At 36.7% G+C, this 27,731-nt stretch overlaps 1 protein-coding gene across 1 annotated transcript in view; it reads right to left on the reverse strand.

The window, feature by feature from the left end:
- The window catches only part of LOC104290680 (chromosome unknown open reading frame, human C10orf107), a 45,060-nt gene that overhangs the window by 12,635 nt on the left and 4,694 nt on the right, over window positions 1-27,731 (reverse strand). Inside the window, exons 3-4 of the mRNA XM_009889804.1 lie at window positions 26,181-26,325; window positions 20,907-20,979 (exon numbers count right to left, since the gene is read on the reverse strand). Coding sequence (XP_009888106.1) covers window positions 20,907-20,979; window positions 26,181-26,325 — 218 coding nt within the window. The remainder of the gene's footprint in view (window positions 1-20,906; window positions 20,980-26,180; window positions 26,326-27,731) is intronic.

The raw sequence follows: 27,731 nt of genomic DNA on the forward strand, positions 1-27,731 counted from the left end.
TGACTTGTACGCTATAGGCTTTCCTCTCCTTCCCTTGTGTTTTGTCTTTTTGAGAAACTCTGTTCTATAAGAATAGGCAGACAATGTCATGACAAAGTTTGCGCACAGTTTGCCTGATGAGATAAAGACAATATGTCTATGATGGTCAGCTTTTGATGGAAAAAATGAAGCAATGATGTCAAAGGGATTTATCTATTTATTCCCTTTAGCAGCACCTTTTCCCTGGCAGCTTTCCTAAATAGCAACATCATAACTACCTAGAGGGACCAAATGCCAAACAGCAGCACCTTCTCGTAAGAATGCACAGCTATACCCAGAAACGTGACATTGCCTACTCTCAAGATGCTGTCATCCGATCTAACCCTCAGAAGGAAACACCTATCAGGAACACCAAATGTGTCTGGATTGCCAAGCAGAGAAGTTGAGGAGAAGGTAGAAAAATCACTAATGGATGACACGCTCAGCTGGCAATAGAGAGAAAGGTGGGGTGGATGGGGACACAGGAATTAAATTGGTCCCGTGGAAGGAAAGATTTATTCAGCAGCTTAGGGAAAAGCATGGGTCAATGTGCAGAGGAAGAGAGCAGGAGCAATGGGAAGTAGTTTACAAGAGCCAAACGTCTCGCACACAGAGGCGAGGCAGTGAGGCTGAACAGATCCATCTTCACCACACTGTTAGCAGAGTGCAATGCTGAACTGTAACACATATTATTCTAGCCTCAGACTCCTCTTTGGCCCCAACTGCCAAGCACACCAGACTGCATGAAGCAGCTGAATGTCTAGTGTGGCTCCAACAGCATCTCTCGTAACCAAACCAAGATTTCAAATAACTTTTCCAATAGATTCATAACCCGAAGATCATATCAAAGATGGAACTCTAAAGACTTCTGAAGGCAGGCCCTATTAACTTCCTTACCTACATCAGGCTATTTCCCTCCAATAATCCCTTGCTCCATCTAGACAAAATGTCACATACCCTGGATGCTCCTGTCATATGATTCTTTATTTTGATTTTAACATTTGGCAGAATGTGAAGCAACTCTCACCACGGCCACTGGGTTCGTGTTTTTATGTTGGCCAGAAATATTCACCTGTGCACCAAAACGGTCTTTCTCCAGTTGACACAATCCATGTATTTACACACATATATGGCTTTTAAAGAAGGAATGATACCACGAGCTGAAAAGAGAAAAGACCTTACCAAACATAATAAACAATTTTTCAGTATCATCCCTCTGCACACACTATCTTCACATTTATAGGACTGACTGGTTTAAGTGTTCTTTGCAGGCGTTCATTATATCATGTATACACCCTAATAAATCATACTGGATGCACAGCTCCATGTGGAAGAAATAGAGCTGATAGGAGACACCTTTGAAAAACTCGGCCCCAAAACCAGAGACAGGTTATTTCTCTGTGACAGCAAGTAACTAAACAGATCTATTTGTCTCTTAATGGTAAATTAGTCTCAATGCAACATCCACTATCAAAGATAGATCTTCAGGTGCTCTTATGATACAAGCAATAGCCAATTTGAGCACTTTAACTGCATTTTTTTACAGCCCTAAAATTATTAAAATTGTGAACTTTAAATAATTATATTTCAACCAGTGTTTTACTAGTTCTCTCCCTACCTTCTCTGATTTTAATTTTCTCACTTGTCAGCATCTCTTGGCAGTGAGAACAAGAAAGACCTCAAACCTTTGCTGATTGCTTTCCACGCAATCTGATTTCTATAAATTAGAAGTTGCTGATGGGGAAGCAGACAGCAGTATCCTTTGATCAAGATACACATCTTGATCTCTTTTATCATTTTTTAAAAAAACAATAATATTACAACAAAAAAAATCATCATACAAGCTTTTCGATCAAAGTGTGTCACTGTCTGCTTCCCAGTCAACATACTGCCAGTAAATTGGCAAGGTGCCCGGAAAGAGCAGGCAGCAGCTGGTGGGTTTGATTACCATCTGTATATCCACTAATGTATAAAATATTATGTCTCCATCTAGTGGGCAACTGCATTTAACAGGAAATTTGGAAATGGGTTGGAACCTACTTCCGCGGATGGCAGAAAGAGCTTCACTAGACTTCCCATCAGCAGAACTGGGCTCTAAAGCTGTATCATGCTGGAAATCTATCTAAAGCAAGAAAGGCACTGAAAGCCCGCTGGGTGGTTCCATCGCTGTGCTGGCACTCACCCTTGAAATCGTGTTTTCTCCAGAATCATTCAAAGAATATCTATTTCCATGCTCTCCCAACAAATCAGCTCTTTCTAACACTCTGCAGCACCCTGGCCAAAATTTGAAAATGTGAAAGAGATAAAAGGAAATGGAAGGTGAAAATAAGTATGCCACTAATGTCCAGAGCACCTGAAATAAACAACAACAAATTAGATAAATATGCAAAACCAGTGTCTTCCTTTAAGAAGAATTAAACTACAGCATATTAAAGCATCCCCCCCGCAACTACTCGATGACAGGATACGCGAAATACTACATTAACTTTCTCATGCTGTTTCAGTTAACATCCTTGACTGAATAGCAACTGGGGTAACGCGATATACGCAAATTTGTTTTTCATAAAAGCGCCACGGTAACAGTCCTTGGGACACAGATTTTAGAATCCATGTGGCCGCTGAAATAAAGGAGAAACTGAGGCACAAGCCAGTGCTCTGCCAGCTCTCTCATGACAGACACAGGACTAGAGCAAATAGTTATTACAAGATGAATTTTACCATGTTCATTGTATCACCCTCCCTTTCATCGATTACCATCCTTTTTGACAACAACTCTGCCAGCAATGTACTGACTGGACGGCCCTCTAGTGTGAAAACTGCATCCTAATGAAGAACTATCAGTACAGCAAAATGAAATAAAGAACAACAAGAAGATCATACTATTGATTTTTTCCATCCACATATGGACTAGACCTAAATTCCCTTAGCTTGAGAAATCTGTTGAGATAACTCTCCAACATAGCATGATTACATTTCATTTAATGACTTCTCCAGATGCATGATAGGTCCTAAAATAGCCCTTCTTTTTCTGAGTATCTTTTAATAAAGTTGTTTAAGATGCATTTTTATTTGACATACCTAAACTGGTTACAGTAAAGTATTTTCTACTTTCATCATATACTCCATTGCATTAGAAGTAAGTTTATTACTCGGTAAGTAATTCTTTCAAAGGAACCTCAGCTTAACAGCACCTAATAGACACAATCACTTAAGGTAGCACGCTGGCAAATTTCAGCTTTAAATCAGAAGCTGATCTGTCTTCATTAAAAAATAAAGTATCAACTTATCAGAAGAGAGCATCATTTTAAAGAAACTCAGGCATGAGCGTTTAAAAATGAAGTCAATATATGCCAACAACTTTTGTGCTAACTTATTATATTGCTTGTTTGTGAAGGAAAGGGATGAAATTTGTTTCAATCTAATCTAATTCCCTTTATTTCAACAGAAACTACAAGAATTAGAAATGAATGCTGTTCCCTCAACAATTTGCTGTGACAGAAGCTTTATTTTTCAGGTCAGCACTCTCTGTTTTTGATTGCTCAATGGGAGCGCCACAACGGCTAAAAAAAGAAGGCTCTGAAACATTAGGAAATAGAATCTGCTGACTACCTGGTGAAGGAATAATGATTTATAATATATGAATAGGGGCAATAATTGGATAGAGGGCTGTACTCAAAAAAGCCTTAATTCACAGATCTGACATCAGAAAGTCATAATCCATCGATCTAGTATCAGAATGATGGATTATGACTTTTTAAGAACATGTAGACATGTCAGCTTCATGAGCATTCCGGGAATCGTAGTCCAAATTGTTTTACTGAGGTCATTCGAACAATTTCAGCTTTTTTCAATAAAGCTGATGCACTAATATTTTGAGATGTAAAAGTTCTGTTGGATCCTTTATTTTTTTCATTCAAACCCTAAAAATCCTCCAACCAAATACTGTAGGTTGCCATAACTTGTGATTGAAGAATTTATTTATTTTTTAATGACTTCAAGTCTGTGTCATTTCTTACAGAGATGGAAACAATTTTAAATCCTAATTGATTTTTATGTCAAAAATTTTTGTATTCAAATTCAAGGGTAAAAAAAAAAAGTGCAAAGTGAGGGCTTCATTACCATGTTTTCTTTCAGGAAGGGCATTGACGTATACCATGGAGGTTTCCTTCTGGACTACTGCAAAAATATCTAAATTTTGACCTCTGACTCCTCCTTTTTTTTGACCCTGATTAGGTTTTTAAGCTGTCACATCCAAAAATAACGTTATGATGTGAATTTAGATGAAATGTTTTATGAAAAGAAATAAAACTCTTGCAATGTGTGAATACCTAGCAGTTGAAATGTATTTTTTATAATGAAGCTTTTGCCATATTGCCTCAAAGACATCTAGCTTCTTCAGTGAAATACTTGGAACTTCACTTTCCTCATAAAAACAAACATGGGCTAAGGTTATTGAATGAAAAAGTCAGGAAAGTTACAGAGATCCTTTCACTGAGCATCACACACTTATTCACAAGTAAACCACAACTTCATCCATAAAATTCTATTACAAAATGTGCCAGTGGTGTTTCCCCATTACAATTAAGTGAAGCCACCTATAAATTAAAAACTGTTACATTATATTAATTCATTGGCTTTGATAGGTAAGAATTCTTCAAAAAATGCTTTCTACTCCAGACAAATGTTGAAAATAAAAAGAAAATCACACATTAAATATAAAATATGACTAAATATTTTCAAGGTATACACATATTAAAACCATAAAAAAGCTGAGACTAAAACCTCTTCCAAAGGTATAAAAACTTAAAGTATACAAGTAACAAAAGCCAAAGGGCAAAAGAAACAAACTGACCCAAGCCAGAGTTGCATATCTCTGTATTTTACCCACAAACTCCTTTGTATCTCCCCTTATCTAGAAGGCTGACTTTCTCCTTCCTTAATCTTTCTCACCTTATTTCTTTCTTACTCATAACATGTTTTTTAAGAAAGCTTATGAAGGTTGGTTGTTTTTTTTTTTTTACTTTTGTATATGTTCATAACTAAAGCCACTATGGCAAGGAGAAGAAATCATACAGCTCTTTTACAATGGTTGAAAGAATTTATTTCACTAAAAACTACGAACATTGAGCAAAGGCATCCTGGGTCCAGTCTCAGTCCAGATTTCAAAACAACCAATGACAACAACAAGACCAAAGGAAGAGAAAAGACAGCTGTGAAACAGTACCCTTTAAAATCTCAGTGGTTCATAGAACAAAAAGGAAAAATAATGCACTTTTTACAACAGTAGACAGAAACAATTTACTTCATTTTGACAACTAAATATGAAATGGCTAATAAAAAAATCACTGCCATGTTACACACACTCCTTTCTCTAAACACACCTAATCTTCTTAGAGGTCTCACATAAAGGGATCACATCACTGAAAAGCAACTACTTCTTAAAAAAAGCCTTCAACAACAATAACACCACACAACTGATCAAAAGAGAGAGTACCTCAGTCGATTAACTTCACTGGAGAATTAACGTTGGCAGGCTGTAATTACTCACTTGGGAGGTAGTTATGAGGACAGCATGGTCAAGCTTTCTGCTTGTGATTTATATGCTAGAGGTAACAGCAAGTGGTCAGGATATCAGTTTTGCATCTTCTTGCAAAGAGCCTGTTGTGCAGTGCCCTAGCAGCGTCCAGCCAGGTTCACTACTACTTCATCAACAACCATCTTCTACCTGAATTTTCCTTGGATCCTTTCTGACCTAGTATTTACCCAGCTCAACTCAATTAAGCTTATGACATCAAATGAGACCAAGTAGGGTGGCTACAACCTTTCTAACCTTTCCAGACTGAAGAATGAACACGACCCTTAGGATTGCACGCAGCAGAAGACGGGAGCCTGCTAAATCGGGTATCTCCCTATTCCTCCTCTTTTTTGGACCTATGCATTAGTCATACCTCTTCTCTTGTTATTAAACTGGTTGTATCCTTTCCTTGTTTCCACTGACACCACAGACTCATTTCATGTATATTATGAAGCAGAAGTCAGATGTTAACTTTCTGTCTTTAATGATGTGTGCTTGAACCAATGACCTTGAAGTGAAAGGCTCTGTAGATCTTTAGCATTCCCTCGATACTCCAGGCCCCTTTATTCATCTAGTTTATAAGCAAAACCTGCATGCAAAAGGAACACTTACTCACAATTACTATTAGGATTGTTCTGCTGTGGCAGTACATTGCACTGAAAAAATATGAATTATAAAGTGCACGGGTTAGTAAAATTTAAATCAAGCAAATGTTTAATATTAAGCCATTTCATCTTTTTCCAAAGTTTGGCAAATTTATTACAAAGCACTGAAATTGCACTTCAAGCCCTAAGGCTTGCAGTGTTGGAGCCTGCCTGATTAATGTAATTAAAAGAATAGCATAACTCAAAATTTATTAAAAATTAAATATATGTGGCCTTATTGTTTACTTTCAACTGATAGCATGATTTGTAGCTAAAAATTTGCACTCTTTAATACCTGATGAGTTGTTAGAACACATCTCCTTTCTCCTGCTGTGCATATGATTAAAAGAACAGAGGTTAAACATGGCAATAAAAAAAATTGGGGAATTCTATTTTTGGTCACAGTGGTGTTTAGTTTCCCCTCCTCATTTTTACAATACGCAGGTGCCGCTGAAGAGGTGGAAAGTCTCACGATAGGTGGGCATCAAGCTGGAAAATGCTTCCTTGGACAGAATCTTCCTCCCTTCCATGGTCACTAAGTGTCTTGTATTGCAGCTTTTTATCTTCACCAAGTCCCAGCTTACAGGAGGAGCCAAGCTATATGAATCAAATTACTAGACATACATAGCTTATGAGGCCTGATCCAGAGTAATGTTCAATGGGTGTAAAGCTGGCAAGTTTATGTCGCATAAAAATACTCTCTTACGCAGTGCTTGCAAGACACTTGCAAGTGCATGGCCAGCAAATGCTGGCTAGTGTACTGAGGGATCCCAGAGGTCTGAGGCAGGTTTTATGCGATGGAAATCTAATTTTCTTCACTCTGAAACCACATTAAAAATCTTAATTTTATTTGCAAATGTTGCCTCCATATCTCCATTTTCCCCGCAACAATTCCGCATTTTCCTTCAGCCCGTGTATGATCAGCAGCCCCTCCCAGTACATGAGGTGGAAAACAAATGAAAAAATTAAAACAAGTTGGCAAATGTACCTATATATACATATTTCATGTTAGCACAGTTATGCTTTAGAAATTATGGCAACAGCAAAAGAATTCTGCTGCTGTGATCACAGATAATCAAAGCAAGTTAAAAAAAAAAGCCAGTGCTGAAATATTTTCAAAGGTATGAAAGTCTTTACTGTTGTGTAATTTAAATTTACTTGCCATTATTTGAAATTCCTTTTTATCTGTGTGATTAGAATTTAAATGCTCACAAAGTATATTAACAAATGTAATTCCTGTTATATTGCAGAAATACTGCAGCGATCTTCTCTTAATGTGGAAAACTAACTAGGGTCCTTAATTTACAATGGAAAATACAAAGCAAAATGAGTTAAAATGTTTTGAATAGGAAGTCTTATTTGGGAATGATCCATAAGGTTAACTAATACAGCTCTTTCTACTGTACTTATACATACACACAGATCACAAACCTATAGCGGTATTTTATACAACAGTAAATATGGGATGTTTGCATTTTTACAAGAATATTTTTGAATTTAATAATTTTCAGTTTGAGGCCAAATTTTGCTACCACTACATACCATGGTAATGTAGTGTCTATTTTAGATACAATCCTAGCAGATCCCCTGAAATTACTTGGGGTACAGTGGATTGAGGATACCTGAATTGGATTGTAATTCCTAACTGGACACTCAAAATTTGTATCTGACAGCAGCAGACATTAAAAGCCTTCTCATTGGTTATCCCATGATGAATTTGTCCAAAAGTCTCCATCTCAACCATTTCTTTAATTTTCAAATTCAAGACATCATTGACGAGTAGAAACTACTGTTCCCTGAAGACAGAGTTCAGTAGAATATTAGCATCACATTGAAGTTTTTATGTAAGTGCAAGTAAATTGGGTTTTCACAGGGAACTAGTTGACAGAGTCAATCTGACCCCCAGGTGAAAATGAACCTACAATACCCCGCTGCATCACTACTGTTTATTGTAGCATCGGGCAAGTTTAGCGTACTCTTAATGAGAACCTTTATTTATTCCCCCTGCCATACTAATCTTACTGGACTTGACACACAGAACGCTGTAAGTGGCACAAATCTATAAAAATGGCCTTTTATACAACTGAATTCCACAGAGTAAGGTTTAGTTTTTAATGTTCATGCTACCTTTTCTTTACTCTTCATCCATTCTTCCCCAATTGATTTGGCAAAAAGAAAAAAGGGAAATAAAAATTCAAATTCTATATTTCTGTATAAGTTGGAGTTATTGACACCTATCTGATTAAGCAATTATTTTTTTTTCTAGAATTGGTAATACATTAACAGATAAGTGCTAAGGAAGAAAGCATGTTGTCTTTTTAATTGTACTTATTCACTACAAAGCGGAACAAGAACAATTCATGTTATAGTCTGTAAAGTGGTAAATGTATTAAAATAGCAATCAAGCACTGAAAAACTTTAGTGTCTAATTCCCAATCCCCAGAGCAACCCACAGTCCCCTGTTTAATATACCATGTCCTGTTGGCCGTTTAATGTACAGTCTTTAAACTTCCCTATTTCTTAAATAAGCTCCCTTACCGCAGACTTCTACATTTTTTTCTAATGCATACAGTTTGCTGCTTATTAGTTTGTGCAATGTCCCCACTACTATGAAAAAAAAAATACAATCCACAAGTTCTCATTTTATCTTGCACTTGTCAAATATTAAGATTCTCCTAGTCTGTCAGACTTCTAAGCTTGTCTAATGCCTGTCATTTATATCCAAAATTAATAAAGTCTATCCATGCTGTATGATTTTTTCAGTTGCTCTGATTCTGATTATACACAATAATTTGTAATTTAAATTCACAAAAAATGTGCCAATGTAGCAATGTGTGTGCGTTGTCAGTTTTAAAGGCTTGGCCTTTATGACTGATACCAAAGCCCTGCTCTTGCCGCTCATTACAAAGTTCCAGTAATGCTTGGACTGACCAATTACTTCTGGTAATTTGATTATGTACCCTCTTTCTTTTATTATTTAGTCATTTAACTGAGGACTGATCAGAACAAAGAAAAACAATTAAATACACTACAATAAAAACAGTGTGAATAACAAGAGTAGGAATTGAAGTCAAACCAGTAGTAGTTAGGAAACACAGAGATAAGACTGAAATCCTGTCTTTAACTTCTCCTATTGTGTTTTGCTGCGCCAGAGTTGCAAAGAAAAGGATATTATTTTTACATTCAGTAATTCAGAGAGTTACATTTGCAAGTGCAGCAAGGAGGGAGGAACAAAAGACAAAATCTCTGTTATGGTAAAATGAGTAACGTTTGGCTCCTTACTTCCATCTTGACAATTTCTAGATTTCTCAAACAAAATGTGATTATTAAACAGAAATGAATGGTTCAGTACTGAGTTACATACCAGCATGCAAGCACCTATCAACAGACTCAAGGGGTGATTCTCAAAATGGACAGAAATGTAACGATATTTTTAGAAATCCCACCGGAGGGCACCCCAATGCACCACTGGTAGGACTTTAAAAAATAAAAAAAAAAAAGCAACCTACCCTCCAGCCCTCAACTTTCTTTTAATCTAGGCCTGCAGGGACAACAATAATGCTAAAAGTTAAAAATAGTCTCCTGCAACAAGTCAAAGTGATGGTAAAACCTTTAAATACTTCATTTGAAATATGATCATTACACCTACTTCAACATTTCTCCAAATGTAAATCTTCAACTACATCCTAACTCCTGAAGAATACAAAAAGCTGGCAAAGTATATTCCTTAGAACAAAAGAAAATCATCGAGTCCTAGACGTATAGCAGAGAGAGATGAAAATGATAAATGGGTGTCATGAATACAAAATGAATGCTAAGAAAAACTCAGAGAATGTTAGGCAGATATTCAAAGTGGAATAAGCTCTAAGGAACATCCCTATCAGTACTCCGTTTTATTAAACAAGAGTAATACATGGAGTCTACACACACTGTCAATGGCTGCAATGTATTGCAAATCTATTCACAACACATAATATCCAGTGAATCTAAAGATATAGACCTGAATTCCAGTCTGTTAGTGCCCAAAACTTGCCCACAGCCTTGATCAATCCAAAATTCAAGACCTCTCAAGCACAGGATGTTTTCACAACTCTTCCATATTTGGATGGCCTTGCTATAAGTGAAGCATGCAACATTCATCTTTATCACTTAGAATCTATGCCATTTCCTTAGACTGTATTCACAAGCCAAATTTGATATACACAGTCAAAACAAACTATGGAGCAACTGCACAGAAGATATTGTTCCTTGTGTAGCATTATTTGAATAGAACAAAGAGACAACAAAACTTTTACCAAGCACATGAATTCTAACACTAAGAAAATAAGAATAAAACATGTATTAGCGTGTAATTTATGCAAAACATTCTGTGCTCTGAGAGCAGTAACAGCATTTTCTGCAATATGTTTTTATAATACTGTTGGATTCCTGTAGAACCAACCAAAAAAGAGCAGGAGGACCACTTATCATAAAAAGTGGAGAGCACAAAGTTAATGTATTTCAGCTGAAAGCATTCGTGTTTGTTTGGGTTTTATTCTGGACACTATCTGCACTATCTGCAGTGCAACTCTGCAGAACCGGACACTATCTGCAGTGCAACTCTGCAGAACCTATGCATGCTCTGGCTCAGGCTTTGCAATCTGAGACAAAGACAAAGTTTGAGGGTGAAATCAGTCTGGGGAAAAAAAAGGCAAATAAAGTTCATATAAATACTCACCACCTTAGAATCCTAAGGTCAGCCAAAGATTCTGACCACTCTTACAAGTAAGAAAAAGCAAATAGGTATAAACAACTAAGCATTCCTCCTCAGCTGTTTTAAGTTGGTCAAGAGGAGACTCAGGATGACTTCACTACCAAATTTTCAACAGTGCAACCAAACAATAAAATACTTCAGATAACAGTCCTAATCATGAAACACTCTAGAAGACTCCAGCTGCCGTCTTTTCAAGCACACTGTGAGCAGATACAGTATAGTCTACCTATTTGATGTTGTTTTTCTGAGCGCAATAACTGGAAATACATAATGCAGTCTTAGCTTCTAGAAGTAATGCAGTGGATTTGAGGGAGACTCACAAAGCGCGAGGTTAGTTAAGGCTGTTGAAAGTTATAGATAGGAACCTATTTCCCAAAACAGAAGAACAAGAGATAGCGAAGCTGAGCAGGCTGGAGGTGGCCATCAGCCACACTGAAGGACAAAATTTCCCCCTCTGCTCTGTCACTAGCAACCTGTCAATGACTCCTGTTTCAGGATCAAACGGTGAAAGAAATAATATAGGAACTTGGTTCATGCTGCCTTTCTCTCCTCTGTGCACAGTTGCACATGGGCTACCTCAGCTTGTTCTCTTTAGGTGCTCACTAGGTACAGGGAAAGGGGGACATGAAGAGTATATAGCTCTCCTTCCAGTACCATTTGGCAGCTTCTTCCCATATTTCTGGTGCCGAATAATATTGTTGCAGTGTATTAGGACTCTCATGAAAGAATCAAGTGTTATGCTTTAGATAAAGTCCATCCCTTTGCCAAATGTCTTCCCCATTTAAGCCCTAATAAAAACCATTTTGAATGATTACACTGAACCTAAATGGCGTCAAAGTCTTCCAAAAGTCTAGCAAGCTACAAAGAACAAATAATACAAATGTTGAAGGAAACAGTTGTTTAGTTAATATTCTATTTACACAGCTGGGATATTAGGATTTTTATCCATCTGTGTATTTAGTAAGCAAGGCAAATTAATGTGAAGAATTGCCATTTCTTAAGTGAAAAAAACCCCAGTAAAATGAAAAGAAGGGTCCCCCCAATCTGTCTCTCTCTGCTCCGTTCCAGATAGACATGCACACCTCCCCCGTAGCCATGAACCACAAAGTAACTGGAGAGGATTCTTCACAGACAGATGTAATTTATAACAAAGACAGGAAAAGGCAACCCTAACTCAGAGCTTGCTGCCCTTCCTATAAAGTTCACCTCCTTACCAAGAAAAAGCACAGAATAATTTGTTTGGTTTCTGTACTCAACTCCTTTTTCTTTTATTGTGAAAAGTTTCCATTGTCCTTTTATGTTTTGATTATTGAGTAAGTTTAAAGACTTGCCAAATAGCCCTAGATTGTTAACAGACCACCACTATTTAACTCTGAATGCTTTAACAAAATAAAGGCACAGTTCACATTAATATTCTATGCCCTCATTTTATTTATTATCTTTTCTTTGAAATTTAAACAATTTTCCTAGCTAAGGTTTATTAAATGTAAGTCTAAGTAGCAATATAAGTTACCTCACATACCAACCAGACATCTTAAAAAACTCAGCTTTCTAATTAGTAACACTGCATTTTGCTGAGCTTAGCATATTTATAGGAAATCAAAATAACGTTTTATGAATTAAATATTCAAATACATCAGATTCAATGTTCAGTAAAAATACTTTATGTTGTATCTTATGACAAGTCATAAAATTCAAGGTGAAATTAGAAAACATACAAACTTTCTGGTGCATTTTAAAGAGGGACTTTAATGGATTGCAAAATTTGTCTGTTATTTAGACTTTGAACACATTTGTTCTCGTAACACCAACTGCAAGGATAAAAAATTATAAAAGTATATATTGATTATAAATCATTACAGTAAAGAAATGCCACGGTGCTTATTTATATGAATAAGGTCAATGTGTTATTCATAACATAAGGTCACAAGATGTATAAATTTGATACATAAATATTCACCCGTGGGGACACATTCCTGTGAAATATCACATCAATTGTGCATTCCACAGATACTTTTATGAATACAATTCAATACTCAAGATGATGAAAAGCTGCAGATAAAGGTAGGGGGTACAAAAATAGTTGTCCACTGTAGTGTAAGTTCATGGATCTCTGCCTGTCAATTAACAAAAATTATGCTGGAAATTTTGGAAATAGGGCAATTGCTCTGGCAAACCAGGCTCCAGTAAGCCGCACTGTACAGACAAGTACCAAAATGCTACCTGCTGGCAATTTAAAAAAAAAAAGCAGCTAAATTTGAATGACAAAAATATAAATGAAACCCAGTACCTTCTTCAATAACTCCTTGATCCATACTGCGTTATGTGGAAGAGTTTAACAATGAAAATGGTGTTCTGCAGCAGACATAAGGGATTGGGTTAATTCAAATAAAATGTGTCCTTTTTTCTTTGGCAGATTCTTTATAACTGTTGTTTCGAACTCCCTAAAAAATTAGGATGGAGTTTACGCAAATTATATTCTATCAACGTGCCAGCAGCAGCCTACTTGCTTCTCACTAGCTTATGCACAAAGCTCTTTCGACACAGCTTGCCACGTTGGCTGACCCAGCAACCTGCTTTCTAGATTCCTGGCTCCCCAACAACATGCCTTATGGACAACTGACAGCACGTCGCAGACCCCAGAATCAGGTGGGCCTTGCTCCAGCAGAGCCAGCTACGCTGTATGGCACCAGAATGGAGTTTGGGCTCTGAAACAGCCTTCAAGAGCACTGCTTTGGTGTGAGGGAGTTTAAACAGAGACATGCAAGAATAGCAATGCTGTTAAAAGTGTTTATTTTTTGTTTTAAACTGGAATTAAATCAAACTGCAAAAATCTCAGAATCTTCTGTGAAACAAAATACTGCTCAGCTCCAATTATTTTGTTTTATGCTGTTCAAGTAACACAAGAACTCCCAAAGGGTAACAGAGTAAGTTATTAAGGAATACTAGAAAAGTAAAAGAAAACTAATATCCTAATAGTCTGCCTTCAGGTACTTTGCTTAACCACTTTGACATTTCCCCAAGTCCATACATTTCTGCCGATCTCATTGTCTTCCATTAAAATTTACATATTGATTGATAAATACTTTCCAATTTGTGCTATAGCCTTCTGATATAGCACTTAGTCATTTGGATCTTGCAACATTCTGGTGAATAGCAGAAACATGCGGTCATTAATACACTGTCTGTCCTTCCAGTCAAAGCCTACAATTCTTAGTTGATCTGCATTCCGGCAAATAAACAAGCCATTACTGCTGTTATCAGAACTATATATGTTTACATACACACACATATACAGAAATCAAACCATTTTCTAAATAAATAATTAAAAAACTCTGAGAGCACATCTGTGTATATATTAATTCGTGCACAGTTCCAGAAATGTTTTACTGCCGACAAATCAAGTTTTTTTCGTCTCTCTCTTATTTAACATCTTACAGTCAAAAAATGTGATGCTTTGTCAACTGTACAACTGAAATAAAAAGTTATGATGAGCTTCAAAATTTCTTTTGCTCTAGTGTCTTTAGCTTTTCATCCTCCAGGGTACTGAGCAACGTGACCCCAGTCACTTCTCAGTTTAACTCTGTGTATATGAATAGGTCCATTGAAATAAAAGCTCCCAAGTGCTTAAAAAGAGACGCTTGTTTAAATGCTGGCTGGGTCAGAACCATAGCGCTCAGCATACTGAAAACACAACCTATGGCAGCCATTTGGCATTTTTCCTGCCTGAATTTTTACTTTCATGACTTCACGCATGTTACCGAATTAAAAAGCAGGTTTGTTTTGTATTTGATGTTTGCTAAGAAAATAATTTTAAAAACATTTTGTCAATCATTCTCTAAAGCAAGATTTGTAAAAGTACTCGGCACTGGCTTAAGAATTCCACTGACTCTGGAGCTCTTACTGGCTTTCCGGGCAGCGCAGTTCAGCTACCAAAACTCAGGAATGTTAATATTGCTGTAGAAGACCATCAGCATGTGACCTACATGGAAACGTTACTGCTAAAGGTCAGTACATCTCCACTACTGGCAACTGAGTATACCAAAGACAGTCTTTGAAAAACAAGGGTGGTTTCTACTGTGCATATATGCTTAAAATATTTCAAGTAACGCTGCATACAATTCCAACAGACTCCACTTTTCATTCAGACTAATCACAAGTCCTTCAAGAAATCTCTCTGGTTATAGCCATAGCAAACTTCAAGATCAAAGGACTGAATATCAGAGATTTTTTTCACAAAACCCGCTGGCTCTCCAGCTGTTTACTTCAGTAATCTGGTCTTGGGTACTATACACTTCTGTAATGGACATCAAAAATTTCCCCTCAGACATCAAAAGACTGAGCATCAGTTTGCTAGTTTTAAACATTCATAATCGTAAAATAATGAACCTACTCCCGATGCTGCAGTTTTGATCTTCATAGTAGTAAAAGCTTGAAGAACACGTTTTGAAGAAAAAATAAGTAAGGACATGGAAATTAAAGAGAAATGGGACACAACACAACATCAGTTTATCAAAGATACACAATGCCAAACTAATTTCATAGTTTATTTCATAAGATAACCAATTTTCTAGACAAAAGAAATGTGAGAGAGATGATCAATTCATGAGAGGGCAGGAATATCATACAGATGGGACTGAATGACCTTGAAGACTTGACTCTTGTATTCAATGACAAATTGTGAGATGACATTGTAGGGACGTAAGTTTTTTAAAGCCTACTGTGCCCTGGGAGTACCTCAGCTGGAAAATACGGTGATAAAGGAGAACCAGAATAGCAGACCAACAACGAGACAGCCACATGATACAGGTATGAGATGTGCGACTGATTCTAGGAACTGTCATGTAGGCTATTCCCAGTAGAGAACAAGGAAGCACTATTGATATTGTACAAGACCTTGCTTTTATCTCAGCAACAATATTATGTGCAGTTTGGTCACTTATGTTCAAACAAAACTGATTTAAAGTGGAACAATTATAGAAAAAGGCCAACAGGATGACTAGAGGCTGGTATGAATGTAAGAATGCGTGTATCAAAAGCCTACCTTAAAAGCAAAGATTAGAGAAGGCTGGCTTTTCTAGTTTAGCTAAATGAAGGCTGACAATAAGATTGCTGTCTCTTTATACACTAGAAAAATAAATGCTGGGGATGGAACAAGAAATAAAGGTCAATACTGGCACAAATTGACAAAAGGACAAATGCACATAAGCTTGTCATGAATACACTTAGACTGAAAATCAGAAGTTTATAGCCATTACAGAGATCAAGCACCAGGGCAGCTTTCTAACTGGAATAGCACAGATAAAAAAGTTAACTTTTTAAGCTGGAGCTTGACAAGTTTCTGAAGAGGATTATATAAGTTTTCCTACGAGAAAGCGGCACTAGAGTTGACAAAGAGGTCCTTTCCAGTCCTATGCTCTTATTTCCTTCAAAGTGGTCTTGATGTCTTTGCCATGGTGATATTTACAAAACAAAGCTACAGAAAATCAACTCAGTGGTTTTAAGCATTACAAATGTTTTAAACCTCCAAGCTTTGAAAAGCATGCATTCCATTAGCTGGGGAATGAGTCTCTCTAGTGTGAACTGATATGCTTATGGAAATCTGGTTTCATAAATCTTTAAAATGCAGTTCTCAAGAAATCATTGAGCAAATTTGTTTAAACAATGATTGATTAAACAATCTAAATATGCAACACCTAATGAGGATTACATATCAAAGTCAAGTCCCAGACTTCAGGTCTTTTGCCATCAGAAAAAAAAGCTTTATTAGCTTTCAAATAGTATATTCTGCCTATCCACCCCCTTAAATTCAAACACAGAAGGGATTTTGTTCAAACTTTCAAAAAAAGACCCAACCCACAATTGGATAAAGACCAGACATAGTCCAAAAGCTTAATGTTTCAGCAAGTAAGGAGTACATGGAAAGAAGGCATTAATGGAAACTGGTTTGGAACTCTAAGCACAGAGGATGATATCTAGTGACTGCTATAATACTGAATCTGCACCGCCATTAAACTTAATCTTCGATATTTTTATTGCAACCTGACCCACTATGACATCTCTACAGAAAATTACATTGTACACTACTATTTCAAAAGTCAAACTTAGCTAGTCATCTGGGCCATAAAATAGCAGATTACTCCATCAGGCTGGCTAAAGCAACTAGGAATAAAACTAGATTTACCAACCACATTATTTTTATTAGGAAATGTTTCAAAGCAGACATAATCCCAAAAGACCTTAGCCTCATTCCATCCAAAAATACACAACCGAGAGTGGCAAAAACATGAACTGCATTATAAGGTACAATTTGTAAATGTAAGAAAAAAAATACAGGATGTACTGTAATATATCATCCTATCAAAGCTAAATAAATTAACTGAACATAGGAACAGAAAAGAATAAAAACTTCAACACAATACATGTATTAACAATTTAAACCTGTGTTATAAGATCTGACATTTGTTAATAGGAATTGCTTCACTGAATCCCTGCACATCAAGATTTAGTCTGTATTTCTTTTGCTTTCTTTGCAATTGCAGGCTAATATAGGTGTACTAAATCACAGCTGCAGAGTAAAACCTCCAGAACAGGCAAAAGGAAAAAACAGTATTTTTAACGACAATATTCCTGAAGAACTCTGGTATGTTAGCAATACAGGCATTTTATTTTGGATCACAGCCACAGAACAGCTAACGCACTGCTTCTTCTGTAATCATTCTAAATGTGGGGAACTGCTCATAATAGTAACAGAAAAAAAGCAACAAATTTACTTGGCAATCCTAACACTTCTCAGTAATTCCTTGTACCGTCATGTTTTCTAACAGGTATTCACGCATACATAATATATAGGTCTTTGTAGATCTGGAGTGAAGGAGAAGTAAGGGATTTGAAAGCTGGAAAAGCAAGTTTTAAATTTTAAATACTGCCAAAGTAGGTTAGATGTATTATGTGTGTTTTATCATCTAACCAAGCGTTCACGTCTTTCAGTTTTAACCTTTTTTTTCCTAGGCAATGTGATCACCTCAGGCAGTTTGGTTTAAAGGCTTCAACCAATGTACAAATACATTTAAATTAGCCAGGCATTTGTTACTTTTATTTTTACTTAGATACTGCCTGTATTTTACAAAGGTGGTTCAATTATGCTAGCTGCATTGAATGCAGAATATTAATCAGACTGTGAAACTCCACTAATTACATGCCACATTTAAGTAACTTAAATTTTGTTAAGTGGCATGGCCACAGATATTGTATGCATAATCTGAGTTTTGAGTCATTTCCCTTTTCTTGTCTGATTTTATTCTACGCAGGAAATGACAGGGTCATTTGGAAATAACTGCAGTGAAAGATCAAAAAGGAAACCTGATTGAGAACACTCTATAATTGCCTGTGCTAGAGAAAAAATAAAATCCAATGAGTTTACAATCCATCGCTGTAAGATTTCTCTGGAAAACACATACTGTGGTTTCTCTAAAAGGATATCCGTTACAACACTAAGTACTCCTTTTATTTGTTGTAGCTGCATCTCTCAAAGAAGCAGGTCTTCTCATTAGGCTATTGGACTTTTATTCAGCAGGTAATACTTTCGGCACACATGGAGCACAAATTTACTCACTGAGCTAAAGCAAGCCATTTCAGCTGAAGCAAATCATTTCAGCTGAAGCAAGTAATTTCACTGACTTGTCTCAAAGTCTTCATTTGCAAAAGTAGATAATACTGTAATTAAGCTCTTGGAACACCATGGTTCCTGTTATTTGGGCAAATCTGACCATTACAATTTACAGTCCCCATTCCAGGAGAACAGACTTTTATCGCTGGCGCTAAAATAAAACCTTTTAGACGTTAGCAGCACTCAGCTTAGTGTAAGGATCACATCCATCTGTGGACCACAGTGGGTCTACATGGGCTTTTTTTTTTTTCTGGTAAGACGTTGATCTACATAGCAAGACAGCAGTCAGCCTTTCAGCACAGATTTATCATCTACTTTCAGCACACAGACATCCCAGTCGATCTCCTGCCCCCTTCTGTTCCCTGAGCAGATGCGCTGCAGAGCACACAACTCCCAGCATGCTCCTGCCATAGCTATACACACCAAACCACACCTGCCCCATGTAATTGTCAGGGTTTGAGCTGCTGAGCTGCAAACATAGAAGGTAACACTCTCCTCTATGGATAAGCATCCTAAACACAACGAAGTTGTAGCAAAAGAACTTGAAGCCTATGTTGGGTTCTCCTCCCATCACATTTTAACACATAAAGCAAGTGCAAATAATGCCATAAACTTTTATGTATAGCTTCAATGTCTTAAACTGTTACTCGTTGAAGAACAATGTATCACTCTATCAAAATAAACTCTTACAGGAATAAAAGCATTGATTTTCTTGGGCATTGCAGTGTGTTTTCACAAATTAAAGACTCTCTGCCGTGGAACTCAGCACACAAAACAGACAGATCAAACCGAACTGGCACATAGGTAAGAAATGTCCATAAAAGAGTTATGGCTAAAAATTGCCATGAAGTTTTTTGTGACAGTTATAATTGTAGATCGCACTTGTTCCTTTGATGCATCATCACCCAAGTAATTCACAGAAACACATTTCTGCCATTCCTTACTGGAGGTGGTACTCCTGAGCAAACTGTGCAGAGCAACCACTCTTCCATGACTGGGACAGGGTACACTCATCTCAGCCATCCAGAAATGGGTTTTAAGAAAACACAAAGACATTTCTTTTAAGCTAGTCTACAACTGATAAGATACATTACCCAAATTTACACAAGAAATTACTTAATCAAAGCCTCATTAAAAATAATTTTACCAATTACAAAGTGCCAACCAGCCATTGATCTGATTAGCTAATATAAAAATCAACCCTAACACGGTAACGCTGAAACCCTGCTCAGCTTATGTAATGACAGTTTTGTCACTGATTTCATCATAGTTGGGATTTTAACCCACCTTAGGAATGATTAGGATAATTTCCAAACATTTGCATCCATGTCAAGAAGCGTCCTTCTTTTTTATAATACGGTTATTTAAAAGCAACACAGGAAGAAATTATCCCACATCATTTACAGAGTCAAACCACCAGCTTAAAGTGCAAAGAAAATTTTCCAGTGCATTAACTTCAACTTCACTGTGTACTGATGAGCTAAAATATAAGTGCCATCAAAAAAAATTCCACTACCGTGCCTCTCTGAGCAACCAGTTTTCTCCTAATATAAATTACAAATGTAAATTCTTTTCAGTGTATTGTAACATACATCCTTAAAACTCACAGTCAGGCTAAAGGAAGGTTTATTTGATGAATTGAAACTGTCCATTTGATTAAAGGCCACATCCTGCATCAATACATTTTCCTTCGTATTTTTTCACATTTAAGTTAGAATACATGGTAAAGTTTACAGTCAAGCCAATTCACTATTAACTGAATGCTTTCAAAACACTGAATTTCCAGCTAGCTTGTTTCTTTATGGTCAGTATAATTAACTATTGGTGGCTACAGTAGAAACAAAACTCTGTACATACACGTGCATATATATAAATATTAGGACTGCGGTCAGACGAGGCTTGGTACACAACCTTTTCTGATCTTGATTGCTTATTTTAAAATAGAGTCAGGCTCATGCATTGCTAATTCAAATTACATGCATCAGCTTATAAATACCTACACAAAAGTATTCAGAATTTAACACAGCTAACATCTTAACCAAGCAATGCATTTACACTTTTTTGAAATCCAAAATTAATTTTGAATATGAGGATCAAAACATCTATCTTGTATTCTTTAATCAGCCATTTTACGTTAGTAATGCAGTAATGTTGACATGAAGTTGCTTTGAGCAATATAAAACATATGCCACGGTGCATTCATTAAATAACTCCGCATAATGAGTTCCATCTATATAAATGACTTACCTCATTACTTATCACAAGTTCTTCTCTAGGACTGTGGAAGAGGTATTCATATAGTTTATAGTGTTTAAATAAGCTGGAAAACAAGAGAATATAGTACTATTACAGATGTAAATCTTTGGAAAGGCAAAAATATTAAAAATTCTGTTACACTAAGAGTTACTCTCCAGCATGGTAATGCTCCATATTTTAAAAAGAAATGGTTGTTTAACTTCAGGTACAATATGCAGAATATTTAATTTACAGGATTCACTATAAGATGGCCATAGAAAATACAGTATGATACTTACAAATACATCCAATTTGTCCTTATGAAATTGAACTCTGAGAAGACAAAGTTCTGCTCTGAAAAAAGTAATTCCTGAAACACTTATCACCAGGATACTTATGCTTTTAATATCAGCAATAGTGGACAAGAAGGAAACAAAGCCAAATCAGCTTTCAGATTCTGGGATGGGCTGCCAGTTCAGGGAGCAAGTTTGATGTTGGAACACCAAAACAATAAAGAATGGAAGCATTTATTCTCTCAAGGTCATGTTTCAAAATCAGCATAGTATTTCACAGAATCATAGAATTCATCATCATCATAATATCCTCAAAGAAAAGCTAAAACACTAGACTGACACACTGGAGTTTCGTGTATTACAACAAAAGTAACTTTAAGTAGAATTTCTCAATGGCCTAAAATATTTATCTTCCTCCAAACATACATGGCTTTCCTTTTCACATGTTTTAAATAATTTTCCTTGTTCCCTTTCCTAATGATCAATGATATGTCATTTGTTTAATCAAAGGTTTGGTTTTCACAGTCCATCTGTTACAATTACTTGTTCTCTTAAAATTATGATACAGAACTTCTGGCTTCTATCATGTCATTTTGACATATGATTTAAAACACAGCTCTGTGAATTCATAGCAAGTCCAGGTTAAAGAATGATTCCAAGAGTTTATCACACTCCTGCCTGATGTACCCATGAAAGATACAGCGATATTTGCAGGGAACATCTGTAACCGGTTCCTGTGCTTTCTGGCTAAGGACAGGAAGCAAGCTCTTTTCTTAAGAGAGCCATCTATTGGGATGGCAATGCCTCTCTGCTTGGCATTTGCAAGGCCACATCTGGAATACTGAAGCCTGCTGCGAGGAGGGTTTTGGACTAGATGGCCGCCAGAAGTACCTCCCAACCTCAATTTCTCTATGGGTCTATGAAAGTAAATACTACACCCAACATACACAATTATCCAGCCAATGCTAAAGTCACTGCTACTAGTTGCAGAATATCATGCAAATGCTATGAAAATGCGTTTATGATACCAGTGCCTGGCCACACAACCCAGCACAGGCTGCTCAAGATGTGGAGCTTCCCAAGGCTCCCAGAGAGCCAGCTCCTGCAGGAGGACTGGTGGTGCCCCACGGCACTGAGGCTTCTCTCCCACCCGGCAGCCTTGCACCCCGGCACAGCCAGCAGAAGGGCTCCACCAGCCAGCTGCGTGCAAAGCGAGAGGCTGCTGTGGAGAGACACAGGTGTCTGAAATACAATCCTGGCTCTGGGAAGTAATGGGGAAGCCAGCTGTGGAAGTCGATGCTCAGTAAACACTACTTTAGCTGACTGTCCTTCCCTGAATCACCACCAATATTTACATGCTGCCACAGGACCAGAGGTCGCACGAAATATGGAATACCAAGGACAATTGCTCCAATTTAAGCAGTGCTAAAGTGCCAACTAACGTACAGCAGTGGTTCTTCCAGTCCATGAAAGCAGCTCAGAATTAGGAGACTAAAATGGTGGCATGGCCTGCCTCTCTTACATGACAACTGCACATCTTCCAGCAATTAGTCAAATGCATCTGTTTTTACCCAAATGGGCGCAGACGTTTTTGCACATATGTACAGATGCATTTCCTAATTTGGTGAGAAGTATTATGGCAGCCTCATTGAACATTTGGCTCTTTAAGTGCCATATAAAAGTTTTATTCTACAGTTACATTTAATTCAGTCATTCAATTACTACTAGTTAAAAAACAAATTTGTTTATGAACTTGCATAAGAAATTTGGCCACCATAAAGTAGAAGTTCCCTTCCCCCAAACCCAAAGCACATAAACAATTAAGTTGTTACAATATTTGCCATTTCATTTGCCGTACATTTTATTGCAGTACTTCACCAAAGAATTCCTGCCATGTCTCAGTGAAGATATAGGAATGATGTTTAAGCAGACTTCAGGACTTAACCTGGAAATGACTCACACCAATTTATGAAAACACACATGTCCCCTCACATACCCACCTATTATTTGGTAAAATTCTAACAGGGATTATTTGAAAAAGACAAAAAATATTTTATGAACATCACAGACACACAGGAAATAAGATATATATCTTTTAAACTGCACTGGCAGAATGCACCATTTCAAACTTTTTTATTTATTCCTATGCCTTGGAAAGGAGCCAGATTTACAGCACCTGAAAATCAGTTCTTCCCCTTCCCCTCTAAATGTGTTATATTCTTTATGGACTATGTTACATATACAGATAATTTATAATATTCCCCCAAAAAATAATTCATTACTTTTGGCATTTCTGAATTTTATTTATTTATTTGTAAGCCGAATTCTGTTCAACCTGGCACCCTTAACCCTATATCAAGGAAAGAATTCCTCCATTTAATGCTCTTTAAAGCAAATAATGTAAATTATACATCAGTATTTATTTTGAAATACCAGTGTAGTTTTCTTTCTTCTATCAGGCATTATATAAAATGCTTTTTTGTTTATATCTGTTGAGAACAATTAAAAAATTCTGTACCATCATTTTAGAAGTTACACAAAAATAATTTTACTCATGCAAGAGAGATTGTTAAGAATAGACCCTCTTATGATGTCATACGAGAATCTGAAGGTGATTAACAATGACATATTTCCCTAGCTCCACTGCTTCCTGAAAGAAAATGTCAAGAGCTATGTTGATGTGTGTTTGCCCAAGGAGACAAGATAAAAAGATGATAACTGTCACCTTCCACCAAACCCAAAGGTGTCATTATAGCAGCTGCACAGTTTGTGCCAATGTGGTTAAGCATTTGTCCCCATTTCCATTATAAATCCCATGGGTTTATAACTCATCTGTAAAAATGTGATCTGAACTAAAATGTGTCATACTATCTTGAGTAGAAAAAAAAAAGTGATAGACCTATCATTTAAAATTAAACAAAAAAGTGAAGAACAAGAAAACATGTTGAACTAATACATTAATTTGAATTGTAATAAAACACAGTCAATCTATTCCTGAGTTCATAAAGTTTGAAATACACCCACATAAGAAGAGTGCTGATTCAGTTGTTATTTAGAAAAAAAATATTCAAATGACTGAAATAATGGATTGTATAAACTGGACACATATGACACACTTCAGTGTATGTGTATATATCCGTGACCTTGCAACAGCACATACGTGTAATAAATTGAGCAGCTTGAACATAAACCCGCATATTTGGTGGCCAAAATACCATTTTGCTGCAAAAGTCTGTGGCTTGATTGTATTCCTACCCAGTTAATACTTCGGTGGTAGGAGGATGGAGCACCTAATCTCTTGGATGAAATTCTTGTGACTATGAAGGAATTACTTCGTGGACGAGATAATTTTCAATGAATAATTTACACAAGAGCTATAGACATGCTATGTGGAAAGAACATTTGTTCCAAATAAATATACAAAAGGCACAGACAGGAAGGGAGAAGTAAAAAAAAAAGTTGAGTGAAACATCTTAAATGCCAAGTTTCCTTTTGGTTTAGGGCTAGTACTTGGCAGGACGTTGGTTTGCCTTGACTAAAGAAATTTGAGATTTAAAGAGATGTTCTCATTTCATACGGGAGGAACATGAAGTTTTTGATATTTTCATTTTTATATGAAAAAAAAAAAGACAAAAATGAGACAGCAGGAGAAAGAGACAAACGTTATAGCCCAATTGTAAGAGAAATCACCTGTGATGAGTTTAAACACCCAGTCTGAATCTAAGTACCCTAAACCGGAAGGGTATCAGCTGTCCTAGTACTTTTGTCTGCCTTCAAGAGCAAATACTTTTATGCATCCAAGAAAACATTCTAAACCAGAAAATGGGCTAAAAGGTACAGATGTAGTACATATACATCTATGTATGTATATATACAATAGTATATGCATATATTACAACAGTACCTTTTCCATGTTCCATCTCCTTGCCCCCCAGATTCATGATTGATACAACAGCTTGAGATCAATTCTGTCCATCATGTATTGGACACAGTGGTGTATAAGCATAGCCACTGTCTTAACTATGGCACTTAAGTGGAGAAAAGTCTGTATACATTACTGTATAGTTAAGACTTTACATGGAGAGGTGTGATTGGCTGCCATTAGACCCTTAATATTTTTCTCAGATAAATAACTGAATTACTGCTGTTTGCATCTCTTTCTGTGCCTCTGTTTGAAAGATGACACCTGTCAAGAAACCTTTTCATGTAGATACCGAACTTCTGCTGTCTTTGAAACACAACTTTTCTGTGACTCGTACATGACCATAGTCTTAATTTTGTAAAGTACCTAACTTCAAACCATCTAAGAAGTCCACTACAACTGTCAAGGTCAGACAAATACTTAAAGTTACAGACCAGATCTAGGATTTTGTTCAACTGGAATCCAAAAATTGAGAGTTTTAAGAGCAAACCAAGAATATTCTGTATACGCTACTGCTCTCCCCTTTCCCTTTTATCACCCAAAACAAAACCCAGAAGGAAGCTTTTCAGCACAATCTTAAATTTTTATAATCTTCCAGTCTAAGTTTATTTCATGGGCTTTGACATCTGAGGCCAGATCTTTACTGCTACTTGCATATTCTCTCCTGTTTTTAATGTTGTAAAGTTTGGTGTCCGCGTTATGTTGGCACAGTATGAACACATCATAGAATCCTAAAATGCTTTAGGTGGGAAGGGACCCTAAAGATTATCTAGTTCCAACCCCACTGCCACAGGCAGGGACACCTCCCACTAGACCAGGTTGCTCAAAGCCCCATCCAACCTGGCCTTGAACACCTCCAGGGATGGGGCAGCCACAGCTTTTCTGGGCAACCTGTGCCAGTGTCTCACCACCCTTAGAGTGAAAAATTTCTTCCTGATATCTAAATCTACACTCTTCCAGTTTGAAGCCATTACTGCTCCAACTAAATAATTTTCGCTTATTTTAGCAGCCCACTTCCTACCACGTTAAATTATTCAAATAAGAAATAACAGTTCCTATAGAAATAAATACCTGATATTCAAGTAATCAATGACTGCTTTGGCTTGCTCAATGCTGAAGAAATTCAAGTCACCACCTCTTTCTGAATCAGTTTCTCCTATTCCAGCCATTGCTTTTCCAAGTTCTTTTAAATTATCTCCTAAGGTCATATGTTTGTCTGCAAAGAAATCCCAAAAAAATAAGCATAAACAGAGCAGGGTGGGGCGGGTTTTTTTGTTCTACTTTAATTGCAAGACTTCTTGAAGCTTAAGAAATTACATTATGAGCCATGTAGAAAGTTAAGAAGCAACAGCAGTCAAACCATTTTGCCTGTTGTCATTATTCTTATCAATAAAATGCACATTAAAATGCCACCACAAAATCACTGACCCACCTTCATAATGCAAGGATCACAATAATGCGAGTTTAAAATACTGCAGCTTGGCCTCTTATGCAGAGATAACCACAGTCAGAATAGTGTGTAAATTTGAGATGCATAGTATGTTTATCTTTGAAACAAATTTACTACTGTTTATGTATTGTAAAAGATTGTTCTTCTGACCATGCCCCTTGCAATATAAACCAGTAATACAGGAACAGATGTTAAGAAGGGTAACCATTTTTTTTAAGTCCTTACAGTCATAATTGATTAAACATGAATATGCATAATATTCTGCATGCATCATCAAACTTGGAGACATTTTTTCACCTGAAAAATCTGAACTATATCAGCATTTGCTTTATATGAACCTTTAAAAAGAAAGGATTCATCTTTCTGATTTGCACACAGTCTGCGCTATGACTAGAACCACGGTGGAGTTTAAAAAAAAAGTTTTGAACGTAATTTACCTGTTCTTTTTAAGTCTAAAAAAAATCTAGAGCAGAAAATGGGGAAATATCCACCAGTGGTGAAATAGATTTATTTTCCTTATTGTTTTAATTCTCTACTGATATGCTCCTTGGTTCCTTGTACAGAAAAAAAATTAAAAAACTCACAAGATTCGGGTCTTATAGTTTTGCCCTTTAGTGGTACAGCAATCAAAACCCTGAAAATTTCACCTCAGATTTCAGTAACAGAGGCACCACAATATAAATAACTAGAATGGAAGAAACAAGAAAGAAATACAGAGAACGTGGAGAAAACAGAATGGAATTGAGTAGAAGCCATGGGAAATAAGAAAGAGCAACAGAACCAGAAATATCACAGTTAGTAGGGAAGTGAAGACACATAACAAGATCATGAGAAATCATAACACCCAGGCCCAGCTCTGTCGCCAGCTAGTCAAAATTTTCTTTTTCCTCTGCACAACTGATTTTCAGACCAAACTACCTCTCTCAGGAAGGCTCTCACAGTACTTTTGTGAGGTAAGGAGCACTTTATCCTCAATGTATAGAAGATGAACCAAATCATGTAATTCATCCTGGCTCCAAATCAACCGAAGCCTCCAGTTTCCAAACCTCAGTTTTCCTCTCTCCTTTACCCGCCTTAAATGAGTTTCCACTACTCTCATTCTCTAAATCCATTCTTTCTGCTCCATGCTATTCTTGCTATTATGGTCAAATCAGCTTAATTCTCCAGGCCAC

The sequence above is a fragment of the Charadrius vociferus genome, unplaced genomic scaffold, assembly GCF_000708025.1.
Source record: "Charadrius vociferus isolate BGI_N301 unplaced genomic scaffold, ASM70802v2 scaffold738, whole genome shotgun sequence".
In the NCBI taxonomy this organism is placed as follows: Eukaryota; Metazoa; Chordata; class Aves; order Charadriiformes; family Charadriidae; genus Charadrius; species Charadrius vociferus.